Raw genomic sequence first — 18,790 nt, 5'->3', positions numbered from 1 at the left:
TACACATGAAAAGAGGTGTACTCCTTATATTTTCAGATTTCCGGTTTCCGGTACCAAATGATAAATGGAGTTTCGTTCTCATTTCAATCATGCAAATGAATTCACATAATGATGGTGATGATTATTTGATATCGACAACAGATAAAATGTCAGGAAAAAATTAATCAAACTCTCTTGGGCTTCGGCCTTAGGCCGTGGGGGACCTAAAGTGAACTTATTCCAAGTAAGCAACGCACAGCTAGTGGCGGTGGCGGCGAGCTTCGATGGGCGGATCACGGCTTCGTGGGCCTACCCGGACATAGGTCTCGATGGGCCGAAATGGGTAGGGTTGGCAACTTGGCCCATCAGAAGGCCACCGGCCGACTCCGACTCCAAGTCTCCAACTCCCACCGGCGGCGGCGGCGGCGGCGAGCCGAGTTCCCCATCGCCATCGGTGGCGGCATCTCCGTGACCCCCTGCTCAAGTGGCGGCGGCGGAGCGTGCGGGGAAGGAGGAGGTGGAGGATGGACTGGTCGAACCTTGGCGGGGAGGGGCCGGCCGGCCTCATCGCCGAGCGCGTCCTCGCCAACGACGTCGCCGACTACATCCGCTTCCGCGCCGTGTGCCGGCTGTGGCGGCTGCGCTCGGTGGATCCCCTCTCCCGCGCCCTGGACTGCCGCTTCCTCCCCCGGCGGTGGATCATGCTCGACAAGGCGGCGCCCCCCCGCTGCCGCCGCTTCCTCTACCTCTCCACCGGCGAGTGCATCCGTACGGATCTCCCGGAGCTCGAGAGCCACACCCTGGTCGCGCTCGCCCCGGAGGGCCTCCTGCTGCTGCTCCACCAGCGCACCCTCCTCCTCCGCCTGCTCAACCCCCTCACCCGCCACCTCACCGACCTCCCGCCGGTCACCGCGCTGCTCACGCCGGAGCAACTGCGATCTTGGCATTCGGATGGGGGGTTAGAAGACGATCCGCTATTGGCGCGTGGCGTCGGTCTTGCATCCGCAACCACAGTGGCTCTCTTCCTCTGCCGCCCCAAGTTGATCGCCGTCGCTAAACCCGGCGATGAGTGCTGGGCCGTCGTCGTCGCCGACAAGAACCGCCCCTACATTGACTCGGCTTTGCCCTTCGCAGGGCGCTTCTACTGCGCCATCGGCGGCAGTGTCATGGTGCTGGACAGCTCTCCTTCTTCAGATCAGATCATAGAGGGCGGCCGCGGCTGGTCACCACCGCTCAGCCGAGCAAGCCCTTGCATTTCTCCCGGATGTCAGGAACTATTCACCTTGTGGACAATGGTGGGGAGTTTGATGCTGGTGTACCGTAAGATCCGCCAGAGCAATGTTGATGATGAATCGCGGCAAGGTGCTGCGAAATACGAGATGAAGTATGATGTTTACAGGGTGGATTTCGACGCCGGGGACTTGATCCCGGTCAAGGGGTTGGGCGGGCGAGCTGTGTTCTTGGGCCTGTGCCGCTCCGTCACTCTACTACCTGCAGAGGCTCGCAGCTGACACTCTCTACCTGGGATTCGATTGTCGTGAAAAGACTCAGATGAACGAAATCGACGGTTACAATGTTGCAGATGGGAGTAGCGAGCCATGCCACCTCGACTCCATCTTCCGTGAGATGTCGCAGCAGGACGGTTACAGTGTTGCAGATGGAAGCAGCGAGCCATGCCACCTCGACTGCATCTTTCTTCAGATGTTGCAGCAGCCATACAGCTTCGTCAACTGCCTCTCCCACTGCATCCAGGGAATAGGCGATCATCTTGCCTAAGCTCGCGGATCATCCGGTGGTCGTTCGGTGGCAATCTGAACCTTGCATCCTTTGCTTTGGCATCACTTGTATCGTTGTTCCTTGCGATGAAACAGCATCTGTACCCCCCAAGTAATTAATTTATGAAGATGTGCTTACGCGCTTATTTATATTTGCCATCTCATTTTATAATGTGTGCTTGCTTTAGTTCCTGTTGCAGTTGCACCAGCTCACCACATTTTTTCGCATTTTGTTATATTTGTTTTTTAAAAAAACATTAAATGGCAGGAGCTCTGCCGGATATATTAGAAGGAATAAAGGTCACCAACCGTTACAATCAGCGAGCAAAAGTAAAAACAACGTCTAGAGGGAGTAAGCCGTTCAGATCGTCAATTACAGAATAAAAGAAAGACGACTGGGAAGACTTAGCGAAGAATTAGCCATTAGCCTGTTTTGAAAGCTCTATGAGTGTAATTTCTTGTAGGGTTGTCATTGATGCCATTTTCAACCATACCATTTTTTTTTTTTTGACAAAGTTGCCTAAAAAATGTCTACGTTTAGTTTGTTGCAAATTTGTTAAATACATAAGAAATCATGCCAAAATTTTGGCCAAAATTTGGTAAGGTTTATTTTGGCTATAATCTGAACAAGCCCGTAAATAACTTCCAAGTCGCACCAAAGCATCGATCTCCTCTAAAGAGGTGATGGGGTTTAGAATAGCAAACTAATGATTATTTTCGAGAAGCCAGTTATCAGACCAAAAAGAGCATTTTCTTCCATCCCCCAGAGTAATCACTGATCCAGCTCTAAACAACACTCGGTCCAATTCATTACAAGGAAGTTCCATCTCTTGCCAAGGCCTGTTTTCATCCTTCCAACCGAACCATAACCAGCGCAGACACAATGCACATGAGAACTTTTCCAAGTTAAGAATACCAAGCCAACCTAAAGATTTGAGTTTGTAAACGTTCTGCCAATTGACAAAGACTGCTGCCTGAACTCACATTTTCAAGGTCGTCTCCCTTCCAAAGGAAAGCACGCCTGAGACGATCAATCTTCTTATATTTGTTATATTTGTCATGTTCTCACTTGAAGGCTTTTTGTGCAATTCCATCACCAGAATATGACACTTCTCAACCTGTTCGTCTGTTTTGCTGATGAATGATGATGCATTGCAGCGAGCATATGCCTATTTGGCTTGTTTTAAGATGAGCCATCTCCTAAAGCATTTTGGATTTACAGGACTTGATGAACAGATGACCTGAAAGGGGAAAAACTGGTCCAAACTCCAAAAGAGTTACCTGACTGCTAATGCATCGTGTAGAGGCAAGTTCTGGCAATATTGTACCGAACACTCATGCAAGTGTGACAAGATCGGTGCATCAAGGTTCCCTGTAAGGCAATACCCTCCTTGAAATGCTTATTGTGCACTTTTATTTTGTAGAGAGATGCTTCATATACAGATATACTTACTGCCGCAGTTCTTCCTTTCTTTGTCTGCATGTTCTCCTTCTTTATGTGTAGAATTAGTATAGACATTCTTACTCTTTTGTCAGCAGAATATAGTGTTCTGTACTTATTATAGAAGTCTCAGTGATCAGTCACCATGCAACAAAAGAAATGAAAATACTGCATATAGTTTCAGTTTTACTTCCCACTCAATTTTAACATGAGGAAGCATTGTCTTGCCTGAAACAAAGTTTTCTAATGACTTAATCGTTCTGTATGTACGGTCAGTTGGGCCTTAGTTTTGATTCAATAATTGATATTGTTCTCTAGTGGTTGTTCTCTACTGAATTGTCCATACTACACGGTACTATTCCCTCCATATTTTAATGTATGGCGATGTTGATTTTTTTTACTAACGTTTGACCATTCATCTTATAAAAAAAATGTAATTATTATTTATTTTATTGTGACTTGATTTATCATCAAATGTTCTTTAAGCATGACATAAATATTTTTATATTTGCACAAAAAAAATTAAATTAGACGAATGGTCAAACGTTGATAAAAAGTCAACGGCGTCATACATTAAAATTAAAATAAGTAGGAAGTAAGAAAGAAATGTGAATCGCTAAGCCGAAAAAGGTGTTATACTGTAGGTAATCTTATGATATCACATCTGGTGAACGACAACAACTTGCCCCTGCATATAAATAGGCAGTCCCAGGATGATCTTTCCGCAGCACTCCATTCACATTTATCTGGTTCTGTTAAGTTGACAAAATAGGAGTGATCAAACTAAAACAATGCAAAGTAAAAAATTGCCCCGCATTATGAAACGAAGGGAGTAAAATAAATTAATAATAGAGCATTCAAATAAATAGCCTTGTCATTTGCAGGAGTACTTGTAGTGATAAACAGAGGGGGGGAAATACAAGCAGTGCATACAAACTGATTCTCATGGGATAAAAAGTAGCAAGACCGAAGAAGCTAAGCAGCGGTAATTCTAACGAGAGACTCGGTGTAGGGCATCAAGGTGAAGTCGACGACACTCTTCCATCTCGCTGGCCTACCACCCTGATACCTGATGCGATCCAGGTTACACACCACACCAGCGAGCTTCCTAGCCGAGAAGTCGTAGCGATGGACGCTGCGATTCGCCCACAACAAGATTCCTCCTCCATCAGGAAGAACCCCCAACGGATGGCAAAGGGCGTTGACACAGATGCAATATCGCAGTTCCCATGGCCCGTCGTCGAGGTGGACATCGTCGTTGTCCATGGACGACGACGACATTGTCCAGATAAGCACCCCAGCCTTGTCGGGCAGAGCTTGCACGACGCACAGCTCCCCGTGCAGCACGTCGGGCAAGACGTTCTCGTCGAGCGTCGGGTCCATCGATTCCGGGAGACGGGTTACGGCGAACGCCTCGTCTCGCAGGCTGAACCGGAGGAGTCCCCGGGGAGCATCGTCGGGGTAGCGGCGCCTGTCCATGTACCAGAACAGGTAGCCACCATTGACGGCAAGGGCGGTCCGCCATCGGGTGATGGGGTGTGGAGGATCAACGGCGGTCTCCCTCCACCGCGCGCCGGGCTCGCCGACGGTGAGCACCTCCATCCCCATGGAGACGGGAGGATCCATGGAGGGGGAGCGGTAGAAGGACCGAACCACCTTGTACCTGCCGGTACCAGGATCCAGCCCCAGCCCTGCGGTGTGGCTGTGGCCATGGCCGTCAGGCAACGTGATGGCTTCTCTTGTTGCCGGGTTGAAGAGGTAGAGCTTGGTGATAGTCGGGGCGAGCACTAGGCCATCACAGTGGGTGTAGTGGCTGATTAAGCGGAACTTGTGGCCGACAGGGAAGTCCTTGGCATCCATGATCCTCGCAAGGGAGGAGGCACCTTGCTCCCACTGGTAGAAGCTGATGTGGGTGGAGAATTTGGTCGGCCGGTCATGGCGGAAGTGGGGGCTGATGAGGATGGATGGCTCCTGCTGCCGTCTGGAAGCCGAGCACTGGAGTTGGGTTCGGATGAAGCAGTGGCGGAGCCAGGATTTGAAAGTTGGGTATTCCCGTCTAACAAAAAAATTCATAGTAAAAAAAATCAATGGTTCACAGTATGTCAATACCGATAATCTAAGAAATAAAATTACAAATTATTACATGGTACCTCTAATTTTCTATTTCGGTTCCTTCGTGGCTTGGAAGAGTAGCTTTAATTCTGCGTTCCTTCATGGCTTGAAAGCGGTTTATAATATCACACTCCTTGACTTTCAAAAACATCTCACGCTCAATAAATGTGACCAAGCAATCATTCAAGTATTGATCCCCCATCCTGTTTCTCAATTTATTCTTCACATAATTCATGGCAGAAAATATTCTTTCAACACTAGCTGTTGCTACTGGAAGTACCAGAACCAATTTGAGAAGCTTGTAAACAATCTCATGTCTATTGTGCAATTTTGTTTCAACAATCATAATGGAAAGATTAGCAAGATTTTTTACTTTTCTAAACCTTTCATCTATACGCATCTCAGTGAGGAAGAGTTTCAATGCTGATGGAAGATGGTTCATCTCTGTGCTTGAGAAATCATTAGGATAAAACCGTGCAAGCTTAATCAACTTATCTTTGTCCCAACTAGCAAAGTTATCTATAGGACTAAATGCAGCCATACAAAGGAGCAAATCTGTGTTTACCTCATCAAACCGTTCATTAAGCTCTTGTAGTTGTCTATCAATGACACTTAGAAACATGTCAACATGGAAGCGATGCATATTCTTGATTTTAATAAAGAACCTCCTATCTCTTCCAACCGGCCGATAGAAAGAGTCCATATCAGGGATCTTGATCTTATGCTTCACACAAAAAGATTGCACTTCTTGAAGAAAATCATCCCATCCAGGATCCTCGCGTAATTGCTGCAATTGAAACTTTGTCAATAAAATCAGTCCTACTGCATTAACAATGTCTTGATCCCTCTTCTGCAAAGCATGATTCAAGTCAGATGTGAACCCAAGTACTGTTTGCATCAAGTGTGCCATAAAAACAAACTCAAATGATTGGAATATTGTCAACACTGTTTGTGCATTTGCACATTCTGCACCAAAAGAGCGATCCTTGCCAACCATTATAAGAACTTTTTGAATTGAAGGATACAAAGATAGGACATGCATAACAGTTTTATAGTGAGATCCCCAACGAGTATCTGCTGGCCTGCCCAAACCCATTTCTTGATTCAAACCCTTTCCAGTTTCAATGTCACCCAAATCTAGTTCTTCTACAATTCTTTGAGCTTGTGCAACTCTAAGCATTTCTGTCTTCTTACAAGAATTCCCAAGAAGATTTAACAAAAATCTAAGTTGCTCAAAGAACCACACACAATCTGGGTTTTCCTTAGCAACAGCCACAAGTGTTAATTGGAGTTGATGTGCAAAGCAATGGACATAATAGGCAGAAGGGCACTCATCCATAATCAATTTCTTTAGTCCATTAGCATGACCCTTCATGTTACTAGCACCGTCATAGCCTTGCCCACGGACCTTAGACAAGCTCAAGGAATGCTCCATAAGCAATGATTCAATTGCAGCTTTAAGTGTCAAGGAAGTAGTATTTTCAACATGAACAACACCAAGGAACCTCTCAACTACCCTTCCTTTTTTATCAACATATCTCAAACAAAGAGCCAACTGTTCTTTTTGGTACACATCACTAGATTCATCGGCAAGTATTGCAAAATATTCATCACCAAGGTCTTCCATGATAAGCTTAGTAGTTTCTTTGGCACAACAATTAGCTATCTGTTTTTGTATTTCGGGAGCAGTCAACTTACAATTCTTTGGAGCATTATTCAAAACCACCTTACCAACTTCTTCAAAGTTTTCTGCTAGCATACTCAACATCTCAAGGAAATTTCCTTTATTAAGTGACTTTTCACTTTCATAATGTCCACGGGCAGCCAAACCTTGCCTTAAAAGAAACTTCAAGCACTTCATTGAATAGTTTAAACGAGCCATATATCTAGCCTTGTCTTGTTCATTGGTGGCAGCAAAGCTCTCAACAATATTTGTTTTAGGTGCAAGGAAGTGATTGTATTTATCTTGTGCCACATTGTGAAAGCTAGTCATACCACCAACATGTTTTGCAATCCTTTTTCTCATGTGCCAATTCCTAAATCCCCTATTTACAAATGCATCTCCACCAGAATTATTAATTTTATGCTTGAATAAGTAACAAATAAAACAGAATGCAGCATCTTGTTCCACACTATATTCAAGCCATTTAAATTCGTCATACCAACTAGGAAGGAAGCGCCGAGGCTTACCTCCAATTTTCCTTATAGGAAAACTGTGGCTGCGTGGTTGGCATGGCCCTAATGCAATATATCCCCTTATCACAGAATTCCGTTCATTGACATCATAATTTTTGATTGCAATTCGCCTTCCAGGATCATGACAAAGTAAATCAATGTCATAAATAGCTTCATCACTTGAGTCATACTCTGTCTCTTCATCATCACCATCTCTGATGGGAGACCAATCTCTGATAGGAGACCAAGTGGAAGGTTGCTCCTGCTGTGTCACTGCTGTTGCTATGTCTGGATCATTGCTAGCTACCTCTGTTTCAGGTTCTGTCACATCTCTTGCTGCATCACTGGCTGCTACCTCAGGCACAACCTCAACTGCAGTAATCTGAATCTGAACTGGACTCTCATTTGCATCTGTAATCGGCTGAACAGAAGGAACAGCAACTTCACTGTCAATTCTAACTGGCTGTGTTGTTGATCCAGAACCAGAACCTAACCCTACCTTCCTAGACTTTGAATGTCTATCCCACAAAGTCTTCAAATCAATCGATTTCTTCTTCATTTTGAGAGTTCTTCAATCTACAGAACTACAAAAGTACAGGAAAAAGAAACTACTCAGAGACTAAGGTAAAAAAACATCAGACATGGACACATAGTGAGTGGATTTAGGACTGATTGAATCTTGAACTCTTGATTTGTCACCTGAAATTGTGCCTGCCGCAGTGCCGCTGGGCGCTGTCCCGCTGAGCTGCAGCTGTTGGCCGGCCGCCGCCGCGCCCCTGCCCCTCGGCCTCGTGGCCTCGCTCCCGCCGTCACCGGTCGCCCGTCGGTTGCCGTCTCGCGGCCTCGCCGCGCCGCCGCCGAATGCCTCGCCACGGCGTCGCGCCGCTGCCGAATGCCTCGCCGCGCCACCGCTGGTCTAGCTCCCTGCTCCCGTCGCCGGTCGCCGGACGCCTTGCCGCTTCCGCCGGTCGCCGCGCCGCCGCGCCGCCGCCGAACGCCGCCACCTAGGGTTTGGAATCAAATGGGGAATTGGGGAGCGGGCGAGCAGCGCATTTGCGCGTGAGGGTGAGGCGTGAGCCGAGCGAGGGACTCTGGAGGAGTGGGGACAACTAATATGTGTATATGTGTTATGTGTATATATTGAAGTATAGTTGTTTTTTGATAAAAAAAGTTGGGTATTCCTGGGAATACATAGGCATCACTGTAGCTCCGCCCCTGGGATGAAGGAGGGCTCGGAGATGATTGCACGCCACCCTCTGCAGACGGACTTGAAGCGTAGCAGGGATTTGACGGGCAGACGAGCCAGAATCTCCATCACAATCTCCTCCGGCAGCTCAGGAAAAGTAGCTGCTGCTGCAGCTGGTCCTACCGTCCTCTTCCTCTTCTTCATGTTCATGGTGTCGTCCTACATGCAGCAAACACACAAACAAATGATGCTTAACTCGAGATTGCATAGTGCACATATATTTATTAACGGAACGTAACATAGCATAGTCCGAATCGGAATCTGCATACCAAAAACAAACAAAAAAAAGAATCGGATTCTGGAGCACAGCTAATTCGAGGAGCAGGAAAAAGATTGTTCTGTCTGCTTCTTGGGCTATATGCAAATAGACTAGCTGTGATCTCATCTGCGTCAAATTCTGAGATGATATATCCAACAGGACAATGATAAGAGAGCTTCTTATTTTTTTTTGTTGGTTCTTTGTGCTAAGAATGAATTAAACAAGTGAAAGGGAAAACCAAACAAACAGATGAACATACAGCCTATACAACGGCAACGGCGGTAGTGATTCAGATATGGTGGTAAGGAATGCCTTATTAGCTACTCCCTCCGTTTCACATAACATCTATATAAATGTAGGTAATGCTAGAAATTCTTACATTGTGAAACGGAGGAAGTATATGCCTGGCCTGATGTGATGCATGGTGGAATATATGCATGTATGAAGAGTTGTAAGTTTCTTCTTACGTACTAGAAGAATGCATCTTATGTAAACTTCTATGCCCCTAAAAGGAATATAATTTCATACTCCATGTTAGGGCATCCACAATGTGCATGCAAATATGATATTAAGGAATAAAGTAATATGTTTGTTATTGCTTTATGCATTGGGAGAAGATAAAAGAAGAGAATGTTGCTATGGTTATACCTTTGTAGCATGATGTGGGTCTTTGAATCCTGCATGTAAAAGGGTGAAACAAAATTTTTTCGAGTGGGTCCAACCGTAAAGTCGATAAAAAAACTATAAACATTGTAGCATATGCTATTAGCCAAAGACCATATAATGGTGAGTCTCACCTTATAACCTCTATGCATCTTAGACATTGAGGATGCCTTTAACCTTTAATGTTTTTACCATTCGCCGCAGCAACGCGCCGGATATCCTAATGTTTTCCACGATGATGGTGATGAGATCAACAGTAAAATGGTTAGAATGCAAGTAATCAGACTAATTTGGTGCTTGGGCCTGTACAACACTTCGACGCCCATTAGACAGACCCATATTGTCGGCCGAGGCTGCAAGTATCCTGGGCCTCAGTGAACCTACAAGGAATAAGATCACTTTGACTCCCTCAACTGATCACCGAATCTAAATAGTATCCCTCAACCGCAATACCAGAAATCTTGACTCCCCGAACTTACAAAACCGGTGCAATTTGACTCCCTTAGTGGTTTTGGAGGGCGGATTCGCTGACGTGTCGCACACGTGGCAGTGTTGACATAGTCTTTGTCCCACGTGGCATTGACGTGGCGTTTATGTGGCATTAAAATAAAAAAAATATATGCGAGACCCATTTGTCATTCACACAAAAAAAAATTATGGGACCCACTGACATGTGGGTCCCATGTGTCATCCTCTTCCTCCTCCCTCTCCTCCCTTCGCTGTCTCTCCCTCTCTTTCTTCGTGCGTGGGGAGCGGCGTCCAGATCGGCGGCGGCGGCGGCGGGCGATGGACAGAGACGCTGGAATGGATCATGGCGGAGCTCACGGCGAACACGCGGGTGATGGCGAAGCTGCAGGACGAGATCAGTCGAGCGGCCGACGGGAAGCCCGTCCCGCCCCGATCCTTGTCCCGCGCCAGTCGACGGCGACGGCGGTCGTACAAGGCTAAGAGATCCTGGCCAAGACGTCGTTGTTCATCAACGTGTGGGCAATGGGGAGATACCCCGCGGCATGGAACTCGTCGGAGGAGTTCTGGCCGGAGCAGTTCTTGGCCAGCAGAGAGGCGGTGGACTTTCAGGGAAACAACTACCAGCTCATCCTGTTCATCACCGACCGACGGATCTTCCCCGACATCAACTTCGCCGTGCCGGTGCTGGAGACGGCACTGGTCGGACTCCTTCACCCGACGAACGAGCTGCTGGGCGGCGGCGGCGGCCTGATGTGGTTGCAGCGGAGCTGCTCCCGCGCCCGTCGCCCGAGGTCCACCGCCCACCGCCGCCACCGCTCCGGCACCCACCCGGCCGCCATCGCCGCTGCTGCCGCCACCTAGCCCCCGCTTGCCGCCGGCTCATATGAAGGGGAGAGAGAGAGAGAGAGAAATAAGGGAGAGGAGGAAGAAGGGTAGTGAGAGAGAAGATGGCATGTGGATCCCACATTTTTTTGTGTGAATGACAAATGGGTCCCACATATATATTTTTATTTTAATGACACAAGCACCACGTCAATACCACGTGGGACAAATACCAAGTCAACACTGCCACGTGTGCGCCACGTCAGCGAAACTGTCCTCCAAAACCACCAAGGGAGTCAAATTGCACCGGTTTTGTAAGTTCGGGGGTCAAGATTTTTGGTATTGTGGTTGAGGGATACGATTTAGATTCGGTGCTCAGTTGAGGGAGTCAAAGTGATCTTATTCCAACCTACAATGGCCTAAATTAATCCCAATTTCATTTCCTAAGTGGGCCTCAATGTTTCCGGTCCATTTTTCATGGGCCATAGCCCAACGGCATACAACGAAGGAATATGCGCGTGCGCGCATCATCCGGGGCCCACCATTCCAGAGAATTTGAAATCCGGGCGAGGAATTTTGAAAGACATTTGAACCAACCATTCTGTCCTGTCCATTCTGGCCCACCTCCCTTATCCACCCTCTGATTCCCAAACTGCCCCTTACTCCAAACCTTGTCTGCTGCAAGTTGCTGAAATAATTTGCTTGCATTTGCTTTGGATCTCTTACGAAATTCAAGAGTAAAAAGGTATACTGAAAATCCTTTTGAAATTTCAATTCATCCGAAAAGTAAAACGAATATTTGAATTTCGAATTTCGGGGAACTTGTTCCCGCCGGGCCACTTGGAAATTGGAATTTGCCGCAAGGGGCAAAACCGTAAAATGGGAGCAGTTGCACGCTTTCGTCCCTATCCGATGCCGTCGCGACAGTGACGCCTCTCTGCTCCCTTCGCTTCGCCCACAGAGACACAGTGCTTTCTCCCTCTCGAACCTTCCGCCTCCTTCTAGAACCTTCCACTCCCGCTCCTCGTCCGGGCAAGGAGGTGCCGCCTCCCTCCGCCTCGCCGGAGATGGCGACGATGGAGAACGTGATCGTGCTCGTGAACCGCATCCAGCGAGCCTGCACCGTCCTCGGGGACCACGGCGGCGGCGACGGCACCGCCTCCCTCCCCACGCTGTGGGAGGCGCTCCCTTCCGTCGCCGTCGTCGGTGGCCAGGTGCGCCCCCCCGCCCTATACCGCCTCTGCTCCCCCACCTAGGGTTTCGCGTCGTTGCTCAATTTCGGAGGTGAACGCTCGATTTTATTTGCGCCGGTTGCATGCGTGCAGAGTTCCGGCAAGTCATCGGTGCTGGAGAGCATCGTGGGCCGCGACTTCCTGCCTAGGGGCTCAGGTTTGATCGGGAATTCTGCGCCTGTGTCCGAATTTTCGAGTACCCGTGCTGTGATTTTTACGGCCACGAGGTTTGTGTCTTCGATTACAGGTATCGTGACGAGAAGGCCGCTGGTTTTGCAGCTGCACAAGACGGAGGACGGGGTGCAGGAGTACGCTGAGTTCTTGCATATGCCCAAGCGCCGGTTCAACGATTTTGGTGAGTGCTCTCACTCACTCTCTCTATACGCATGGGCGCGCGCGCTCAGACATTTTCAGTGTCTTGCAGTTGTTTGGGGGGTTTTATGGGTTTATGCTTTGAACTGGTTTACTTAGTGGCCGTAGGCAAATTGCTTTAATGAAATGCACAATTGGCCATGTTTAGTGTAATTAACCCTGCAATTAGCAGTTGCTAGCAGCAGATGCTGTATTGTTCGGTTTCTACACTGCTACTACATATGTATCCTCTTGTTTAATGTCAAAATTCGGCAGTAATTTTTCAGCTATACAGGTATAACACTGCCTAGGTAATGCTCCATAAAATTGTCACGATCAATAAATTTACTTTCACTTAAACGATCAATAAATTGTCACGAGAGAAGCAGAACTGGAGAAGCAATCTGTTGTCATTACTAGGGCTGTAGACATATTAAAATTACTTTATTTAACTAATGCAAATGGTTGCAAAATATATAGAGGATACATTTGCTTGTAATGAATTCTGTGTGGTTTCAGCGTCTTGTTACCTTGGAAATGACTGAAGTTGAACAGATAGTTCTTACAAACATGCTGGTGAATGGTGATATTTGTTTTCTGCAGCTCTTGTGCGGAAGGAAATTCAAGATGAAACTGATAGGCTGACAGGGAAGACTAAACAAATATCACCTGTTCCAATTCATCTCAGCATTTACTCACCACATGGTACTCACACCCTTTGCTTGACTTATGCTGCTTCTTTTTTTTTTTTAATGAAGGATCACAGCTGCTTTTACTTGTCAAATTTTATTTTTCCGGTTTCATCTTATATAAATAAGACTGTGTTTTCTGTTTGGCAACAATACTTGTGCAACCTTTAATTTCCTTTTTTTCTCACACAGGCATAGACTTTACTTATATGCAGTACATCGCAGCTTCATGTAACTCCAGAATTCTTAACTTAACATAACTCTATTCAATGAACTATTGCAGTGGTCAACTTGACATTGATTGATCTGCCGGGTCTAACTAAAGTTGCAGTAGGTATGGAAATGTGTACCGATTTTCATGCTTGAACTTACTTGGACTTAAGCAATGTTAACCAGAGAATTTTCACTTACTACATTGCCTTTCAGAAGGACAGCCTGAAAGCATTGTCCAGGATATTGAAAATATGGTGCGCTCATATGTTGACAAGGTATATTACTTCAGTATAGAATATAGGCCTACACATTCTTATTAAAGTACTACCACTGGGTATTTTTTTCATTTTATGAATTATTCGATGCGCCTTAAAAATAAATTCAGTGCCACTTGACTTATTACATCTCTGGGGTGTTAAAATAAGGGTGCAATATTTCCTCGTATCAATATTCACTTATACAATTCTAGCTTGATTGGTCTCCCACACCTATATTTCACAGTCTCATTAGCAGTTAATGCTGACTGATAGATTTAAGTACCCTTTGCATGTCTCACGGTCTCATTAGCATTTAATATTGTTTGCTTGGATGCCTTCTACAAAGTATTTTAAAAAATGTAAGCAAGTTCCTTGGATCTGCCCGTTTATAGCATATTTCTTACAGCCATTCTTTTCCAAGTGGGCTAGTTGGCTATAATATTTTTTCCAGGGTTAGACAAAAGTACTCCAATATGGGGCTATTTTTTTAGAAAATGGATTAAACCCAGCCTCTACATCCAACGGAAGTACATATGTGGTGCTGATTATATTGTGCCTTTCCTTTGTTGAAATTAATTCCTATATTCACTAGTGCTTTATTTTGTATGTTGCATTAAGTTATACTGCAAACTAAAGCTCCAAGATGACCATATCTTAACAACATTGCAGGAGACTATGAAGTGTGCATTTGTGTGTACCTTATGCAGTGACATTTTTGTATTTTCTTTTGTAGCCAAACTGCATCATACTTGCTATATCTCCTGCCAATCAAGATATAGCAACATCTGATGCTATTAAGCTTGCTCGAGATGTTGATCCAACTGGTATGATCAAAGTTATACACTTACTTTACTATGATATTTTAATTTTGTTAACTGTCGATTTGGTGTTTTGCTGTCAATTGTGGCAGTGAATGATTCTATTTTTCTTTATTGTATACTCCTTAGATAATCTTTGCTAGGTCCATTTGCTTAGAATATGTCTGGATATTGGGTGGTAGACAAGCAAAATAGTGACATATTCTTGTTTTTGGAGAAACCTCATTTGTATTTCAGTATATCTCATGTGCTGGCCATCTCCTGAGGTTTGAGATAGCTGTTCACCTGCTCTAGTTGATAATTCCATAAAGGATTAGTTCCTATGAATTATGTAGCAGGGAATTTACTTTGCCAGTTGCTACTAATTTTAGACAACTCTGCTCCCAACCAGTTTATAAATGAAGATCCTGTTGCCTACCAATTGTACACCATGAAAATGTGATAACCATTAGTGCTACACATTTCTTCTTCACATCTATCCAAAATAGTCACAATATTTGGATGCCTGGAGATTGCTTGGCTGCTTGTAATTGCTAGGGGGGATATATGGTATGAACTAGGGGGTAGCCTTAAAATAGGAGAATGAGAAATAAAATCTGAGCCACTAGATCAACTTGAAGTGGTCTATATATACCAAGTACATCGCCAAATAGGATTTTGGCCTTTTGGGAGGGTGCAAGTACAACCAGCAACCTTACAAGAGTAAAGTGGATTAATCGAGAGAGCCCTTGGGAATCATCAGTATCTTTTGATGGTTGATGTTAGACATGTAAATTGAAGCCGGTGGCTTAGATTGCTGGTTCTAGACTTCTAGTCTCATTTTCTAAAACTAGCTCATATTAGTATGTTCTGCACATGGAGAATCTGAGACAATTCCATCCTAATTTCTTTCGTGTGGAATAATCTATGTTCAGGTGAAAGGACATTTGGTGTGTTGACTAAGCTTGATTTGATGGACAAGGGAACAAATGCACTTGATGTATGTTTCTCTTTACTACTTTACTTTGTATGCAATTTGGGTTATGTAAATTTTAATCCTCCCAATATTTGTTCTTCTCATTAAGGTTCTCGAAGGAAGATCGTACAGACTGCAGCATCCATGGGTCGGGATTGTTAATCGTTCACAAGCAGATATCAATAAGAATATTGATATGATTATTGCCAGGCGAAAAGAACAGGAGTTCTTTGCTTCTAGTCCTGAATATTCTCATTTATCAAGCAGGATGGGTTCAGAATATCTTGCCAAACTTCTTTCACAGGTTCTGGAAAACCCATTTGGTGTTCTCTCTCTTTTTTAATTATTTTGAAGTTATTAATGTTAACGGATGCATTGCTGTTTCCACCTCTTAGCACTTAGAGGCTGTGATCAGGGCACGTATTCCAAGCATTACATCTCTGATCAACAAAACTATTGATGAACTTGAATCTGAGATGGATCACATTGGTAGACCTATTGCCTCTGATGCTGGGGTATGAACCTTATGGTAAATTGCATTGTATTCAAATGGAAAAAGCAAACATAATTTATGTGCTTGTGCAGGCTCAACTATACCTCGTGTTGGAGCTTTGCCGTGCATTTGAGAAAATATTTAGAGAACATCTTGATGGAGGGTAAATATCATATATGCTATTAGGCTTCTTTATTACCTGCATTATGTGTCCATGCAATGTTTGCTTTAGAGATCTGAAATGCTGGCATAAAAATCGCAGACGGCCTGGAGGTGATCGAATTTATGGTGTCTTTGATAACCAACTCCCCTCTGCTCTGCGGAAGCTTCCATTTGACCGCTACCTCTCTCTGCAAAATGTTAAGCGTGTTATCTCAGAAGCTGATGGTTATCAACCTCATTTAATTGCTCCTGAGCAAGGGTACCGCCGACTGATTGAATCTGCTCTCAATTATTTTAGAGGGCCAGCTGAAGCTTCTGTAGATGCTGTAATATACTAAGAATCTTCCTCCTGTGGACTGTGGTTGCCTGCTCTGGTATTTTATTTATTCTGAAATCTCTTTTACCATTGTTGCAGGTGCATTATGTTTTGAAAGAGCTGGTAAGGAAATCCATCGGTGAGACCCAGGTTGGCTATTTTGCACCACCATATCAAATCATCATTGTACCTTCCTCACCTGTTGCTATGTAGTAATTCTTTTTTTTCAAAACATGTTAATATATCGTTAGGAATTGAAAAGGTTTCCCACTCTTCAAGCGGAGCTTGCGGCTGCATGCTTTCATGCCCTAGAGAGATTCCGTGAAGATGGACGTAAAACCACTGTACGACTGGTTGATATGGAGTCAGCATACTTGACAGTGGAGTTCTTCCGCAAGCTTCCACAGGAAGTGGACAAGACTGGAACTGGGAACCCTTCCACTCCTTCTGTTGATCGTTATGCTGACGCGCACTTCAGGAGGATTGCTTCCAATGTGTCCTCATACATTGGCATGGTATCTGATACATTGAAGAATACTATCCCCAAAGCTGTTGTTCATTGTCAAGTCAGGGAAGCTAAGCGTTCCTTGCTTAACTATTTCTATACCCAAGTGGGCAGGAAAGATGTGAGTTACTTAGTTCGTTTTGTAACAAGCTAACTCATTCAGTCCTCCCAATGACCATTTTCCTTTGTAGGCTAAGCAGCTTGCGCAACTCCTTGATGAGGATCCTGCTCTTATGGAGCGAAGGCAGCAGTGCTTTAAGAGGCTTGAGTTATACAAGTCTGCCAGGGATGAGATCGATGCTGTGTCATGGTCACGTTAAAGGTAACATTCTGTTTGCTTTGCAATTTGACATGCAGAATTAATAGCCAGTTGATCTGCACTTCTCGTGTCAAACATTTGAGATTGATTACTAATTGTTGTGCTATATATGAGTCTTGATTGCAATGTGTTTTCATAATATGTATGCAGACTTTTAAGCACAAGCATGAATGAAGTCTGTCTGTATATTTGTTTAAGATTCCATGGTATTCACAAATTGAATCTAGAATTCCAGATTACTGCATTTTGTTGCTTATTTTCGAAATGAAATGTTGGCCTATTCAACTAGCCCTATAAGTATATGGTTGACTGCATTGACTATGCATAAGTTGCATACTGAAACTCTGCATAGTTAAAATAATGTTGGTCTGTGTAATTTGTATTCAAATAGCTACTAAAATTCTTGTCTAGATTAGGGCCGTTGTTCGGTGACTATTTCGTTTTGGGTGTTGCCGAGACAAGAGCCGCCCAATAAATAATACCAATAGTGCGTTTGAACATTCTTGGCGTGACTCGACCTGCAAGATCCATCTGCAGTCTAGTAGTTTTGTTATAGGTAGCGTTTTCCATTGTTATGACTTCTCATGTCCCTGGCTTTATCTGAACCGTAGAAGCATAACCATCCAAGATAGGGATCAGGTTAGCCAGGTATCGAGCTTATGCATAAGCTTTGGTCAATTTCTTGCTTGTTCGTTTGCATTATCTGCGTACGTTCAACAAGACCCAATACATGAGTATTTTTTGTCAACTCTGCATTACTTGTGTTGAACTGACCTTTGATTCGTTCGAGCTCTTAGAATTCTTGAATTAGTGCTATTAGATTCACGCTTTCTAGAACTGATTTTTCATTCCTGTTGGTCTTTGATGAGTGTCCTGCGTAGAACAGGTCTTTATAGTGCAAATTGCTATGCTGACGTGTCTTCCTCTGATTGTTATGGACTTCAGTGATAGAAATTTTTTTTAGATAATGATTATCTGATAGGATATATCATGCTAAGTACAGTATCATCGTTAACAAACTAACAATACCATACATAAACAATTGATTGATCCACTTGCCTCCTAATTAAAACAGAAATGGGCTGCTTTCAGAAGTTCCAAATCGGCGTCGAGCCGTCCTGTTGTATTACTAACATAGAGTTGCCGTCCATTATGAGCAGCACTACATTGCAATGGATCATTGGTTGGTCTGATATCTCTTACACATATACTTCCATGACATATCTGCCAATTAATTCATTGCTGTTATACTACTGGTAGAGCAGAAATTTCCATCCAGTATTAATTAGTTATGCTATGTGTCATAGTCATGATGGTAATGTCTGAACGATCTCAAGAACGTCTGGCCCCTTGGACTTTAGAAGCTAAAGAACTGGGGCAGGTGGCTGTTGGCCATCACTTAGCCTGTTTAGTTCGAAAAAAGAAATTTTTGGGTATCGCATTGGATGCTTGACCGGATGTTGGAAAGGATTTTCGGACACCAATAAAAAAAATTAATTTTATAACTCACCTGGAAACCACGAGACGAATCTTTTGAGCC

At 44.6% G+C, this 18,790-nt stretch overlaps 3 protein-coding genes across 5 annotated transcripts; 2 read left to right on the top strand and 1 right to left on the bottom strand.

Annotated features, from left to right (window-relative positions):
* The first annotated feature begins 346 nt into the window (after positions 1-346).
* LOC9270320 (uncharacterized) lies at positions 347-1,904 on the top strand. Its single transcript, XM_015758758.3, has one exon. It carries the CDS (start codon positions 504-506, stop codon positions 1,488-1,490), a length of 987 nt encoding a protein of 328 aa, XP_015614244.1. The 5' UTR covers positions 347-503; the 3' UTR covers positions 1,491-1,904.
* A 2,124-nt stretch (positions 1,905-4,028) lies between these two features.
* LOC9268613 (putative F-box protein At3g10240) lies at positions 4,029-8,593 on the bottom strand. Of its 2 annotated transcripts, XM_015758756.3 has the most exons (3): positions 8,182-8,593; positions 5,346-8,066; positions 4,029-5,251 (listed from the first exon to the last, which is right to left on the bottom strand). In XM_015758756.3, the coding sequence occupies exon 3, from the start codon at positions 5,053-5,055 to the stop codon at positions 4,171-4,173; it is 885 nt and encodes a 294-aa protein (XP_015614242.2). In that variant the 5' UTR covers positions 5,056-5,251; positions 5,346-8,066; positions 8,182-8,593; the 3' UTR covers positions 4,029-4,170. The 2 variants fall into 2 exon arrangements, with proteins under 2 accessions (XP_015614242.2, XP_066161066.1); XM_066304969.1 differs by having other exon boundaries at positions 4,029-8,066.
* A 3,254-nt stretch (positions 8,594-11,847) lies between these two features.
* Positions 11,848-18,560, top strand: LOC4349436 (phragmoplastin DRP1E). 2 transcript variants are annotated; one of them, XM_015759453.3, is made up of 16 exons: positions 11,848-12,154; positions 12,266-12,329; positions 12,420-12,527; positions 13,127-13,228; positions 13,496-13,546; positions 13,639-13,700; positions 14,416-14,506; positions 15,415-15,479; positions 15,565-15,759; positions 15,851-15,970; positions 16,041-16,111; positions 16,211-16,436; positions 16,526-16,576; positions 16,678-17,052; positions 17,123-17,253; positions 18,326-18,560. In XM_015759453.3, exons 1-15 carry the CDS (start codon positions 12,008-12,010, stop codon positions 17,249-17,251), a joined length of 1,857 nt encoding a protein of 618 aa, XP_015614939.1. In that variant the 5' UTR covers positions 11,848-12,007; the 3' UTR covers positions 17,252-17,253; positions 18,326-18,560. The 2 variants fall into 2 exon arrangements, with proteins under 2 accessions (XP_015614939.1, XP_025876502.1); XM_026020717.2 differs by lacking the exon at positions 18,326-18,560 and having other exon boundaries at positions 17,123-17,447.
* The last annotated feature ends 230 nt before the right edge of the window (positions 18,561-18,790 follow it).

This window comes from Oryza sativa, chromosome 10 (genome assembly GCF_034140825.1).
Source record: "Oryza sativa Japonica Group chromosome 10, ASM3414082v1".
Taxonomy (NCBI): domain Eukaryota; kingdom Viridiplantae; phylum Streptophyta; class Magnoliopsida; order Poales; family Poaceae; genus Oryza; species Oryza sativa.
This window is presented reverse-complemented; position numbering and strand designations above follow the sequence as displayed.

Bases quoted from the DNA above. Each gene is read 5' to 3' on its own strand.
- LOC9270320 (XM_015758758.3), top strand. From the start codon at position 504: ATGGACTGGTCGAACCTTGGCGGGGAGGGGCCGGCCGGCCTCATCGCC.
- LOC9268613 (XM_066304969.1), bottom strand. From the start codon at position 5,268: ATGAATTTTTTTGTTAGACGGGAATACCCAACTTTCAAATCCTGGCTC.
- LOC4349436 (XM_015759453.3), top strand. From the start codon at position 12,008: ATGGCGACGATGGAGAACGTGATCGTGCTCGTGAACCGCATCCAGCGA. The intron at 13,701-14,415 runs GTATATTACTTC...TTTCTTTTGTAG, and splicing joins TGCGCTCATATGTTGACAAG to CCAAACTGCATCATACTTGC. The intron at 17,053-17,122 runs GTGAGTTACTTA...TTTCCTTTGTAG, and splicing joins CCCAAGTGGGCAGGAAAGAT to GCTAAGCAGCTTGCGCAACT.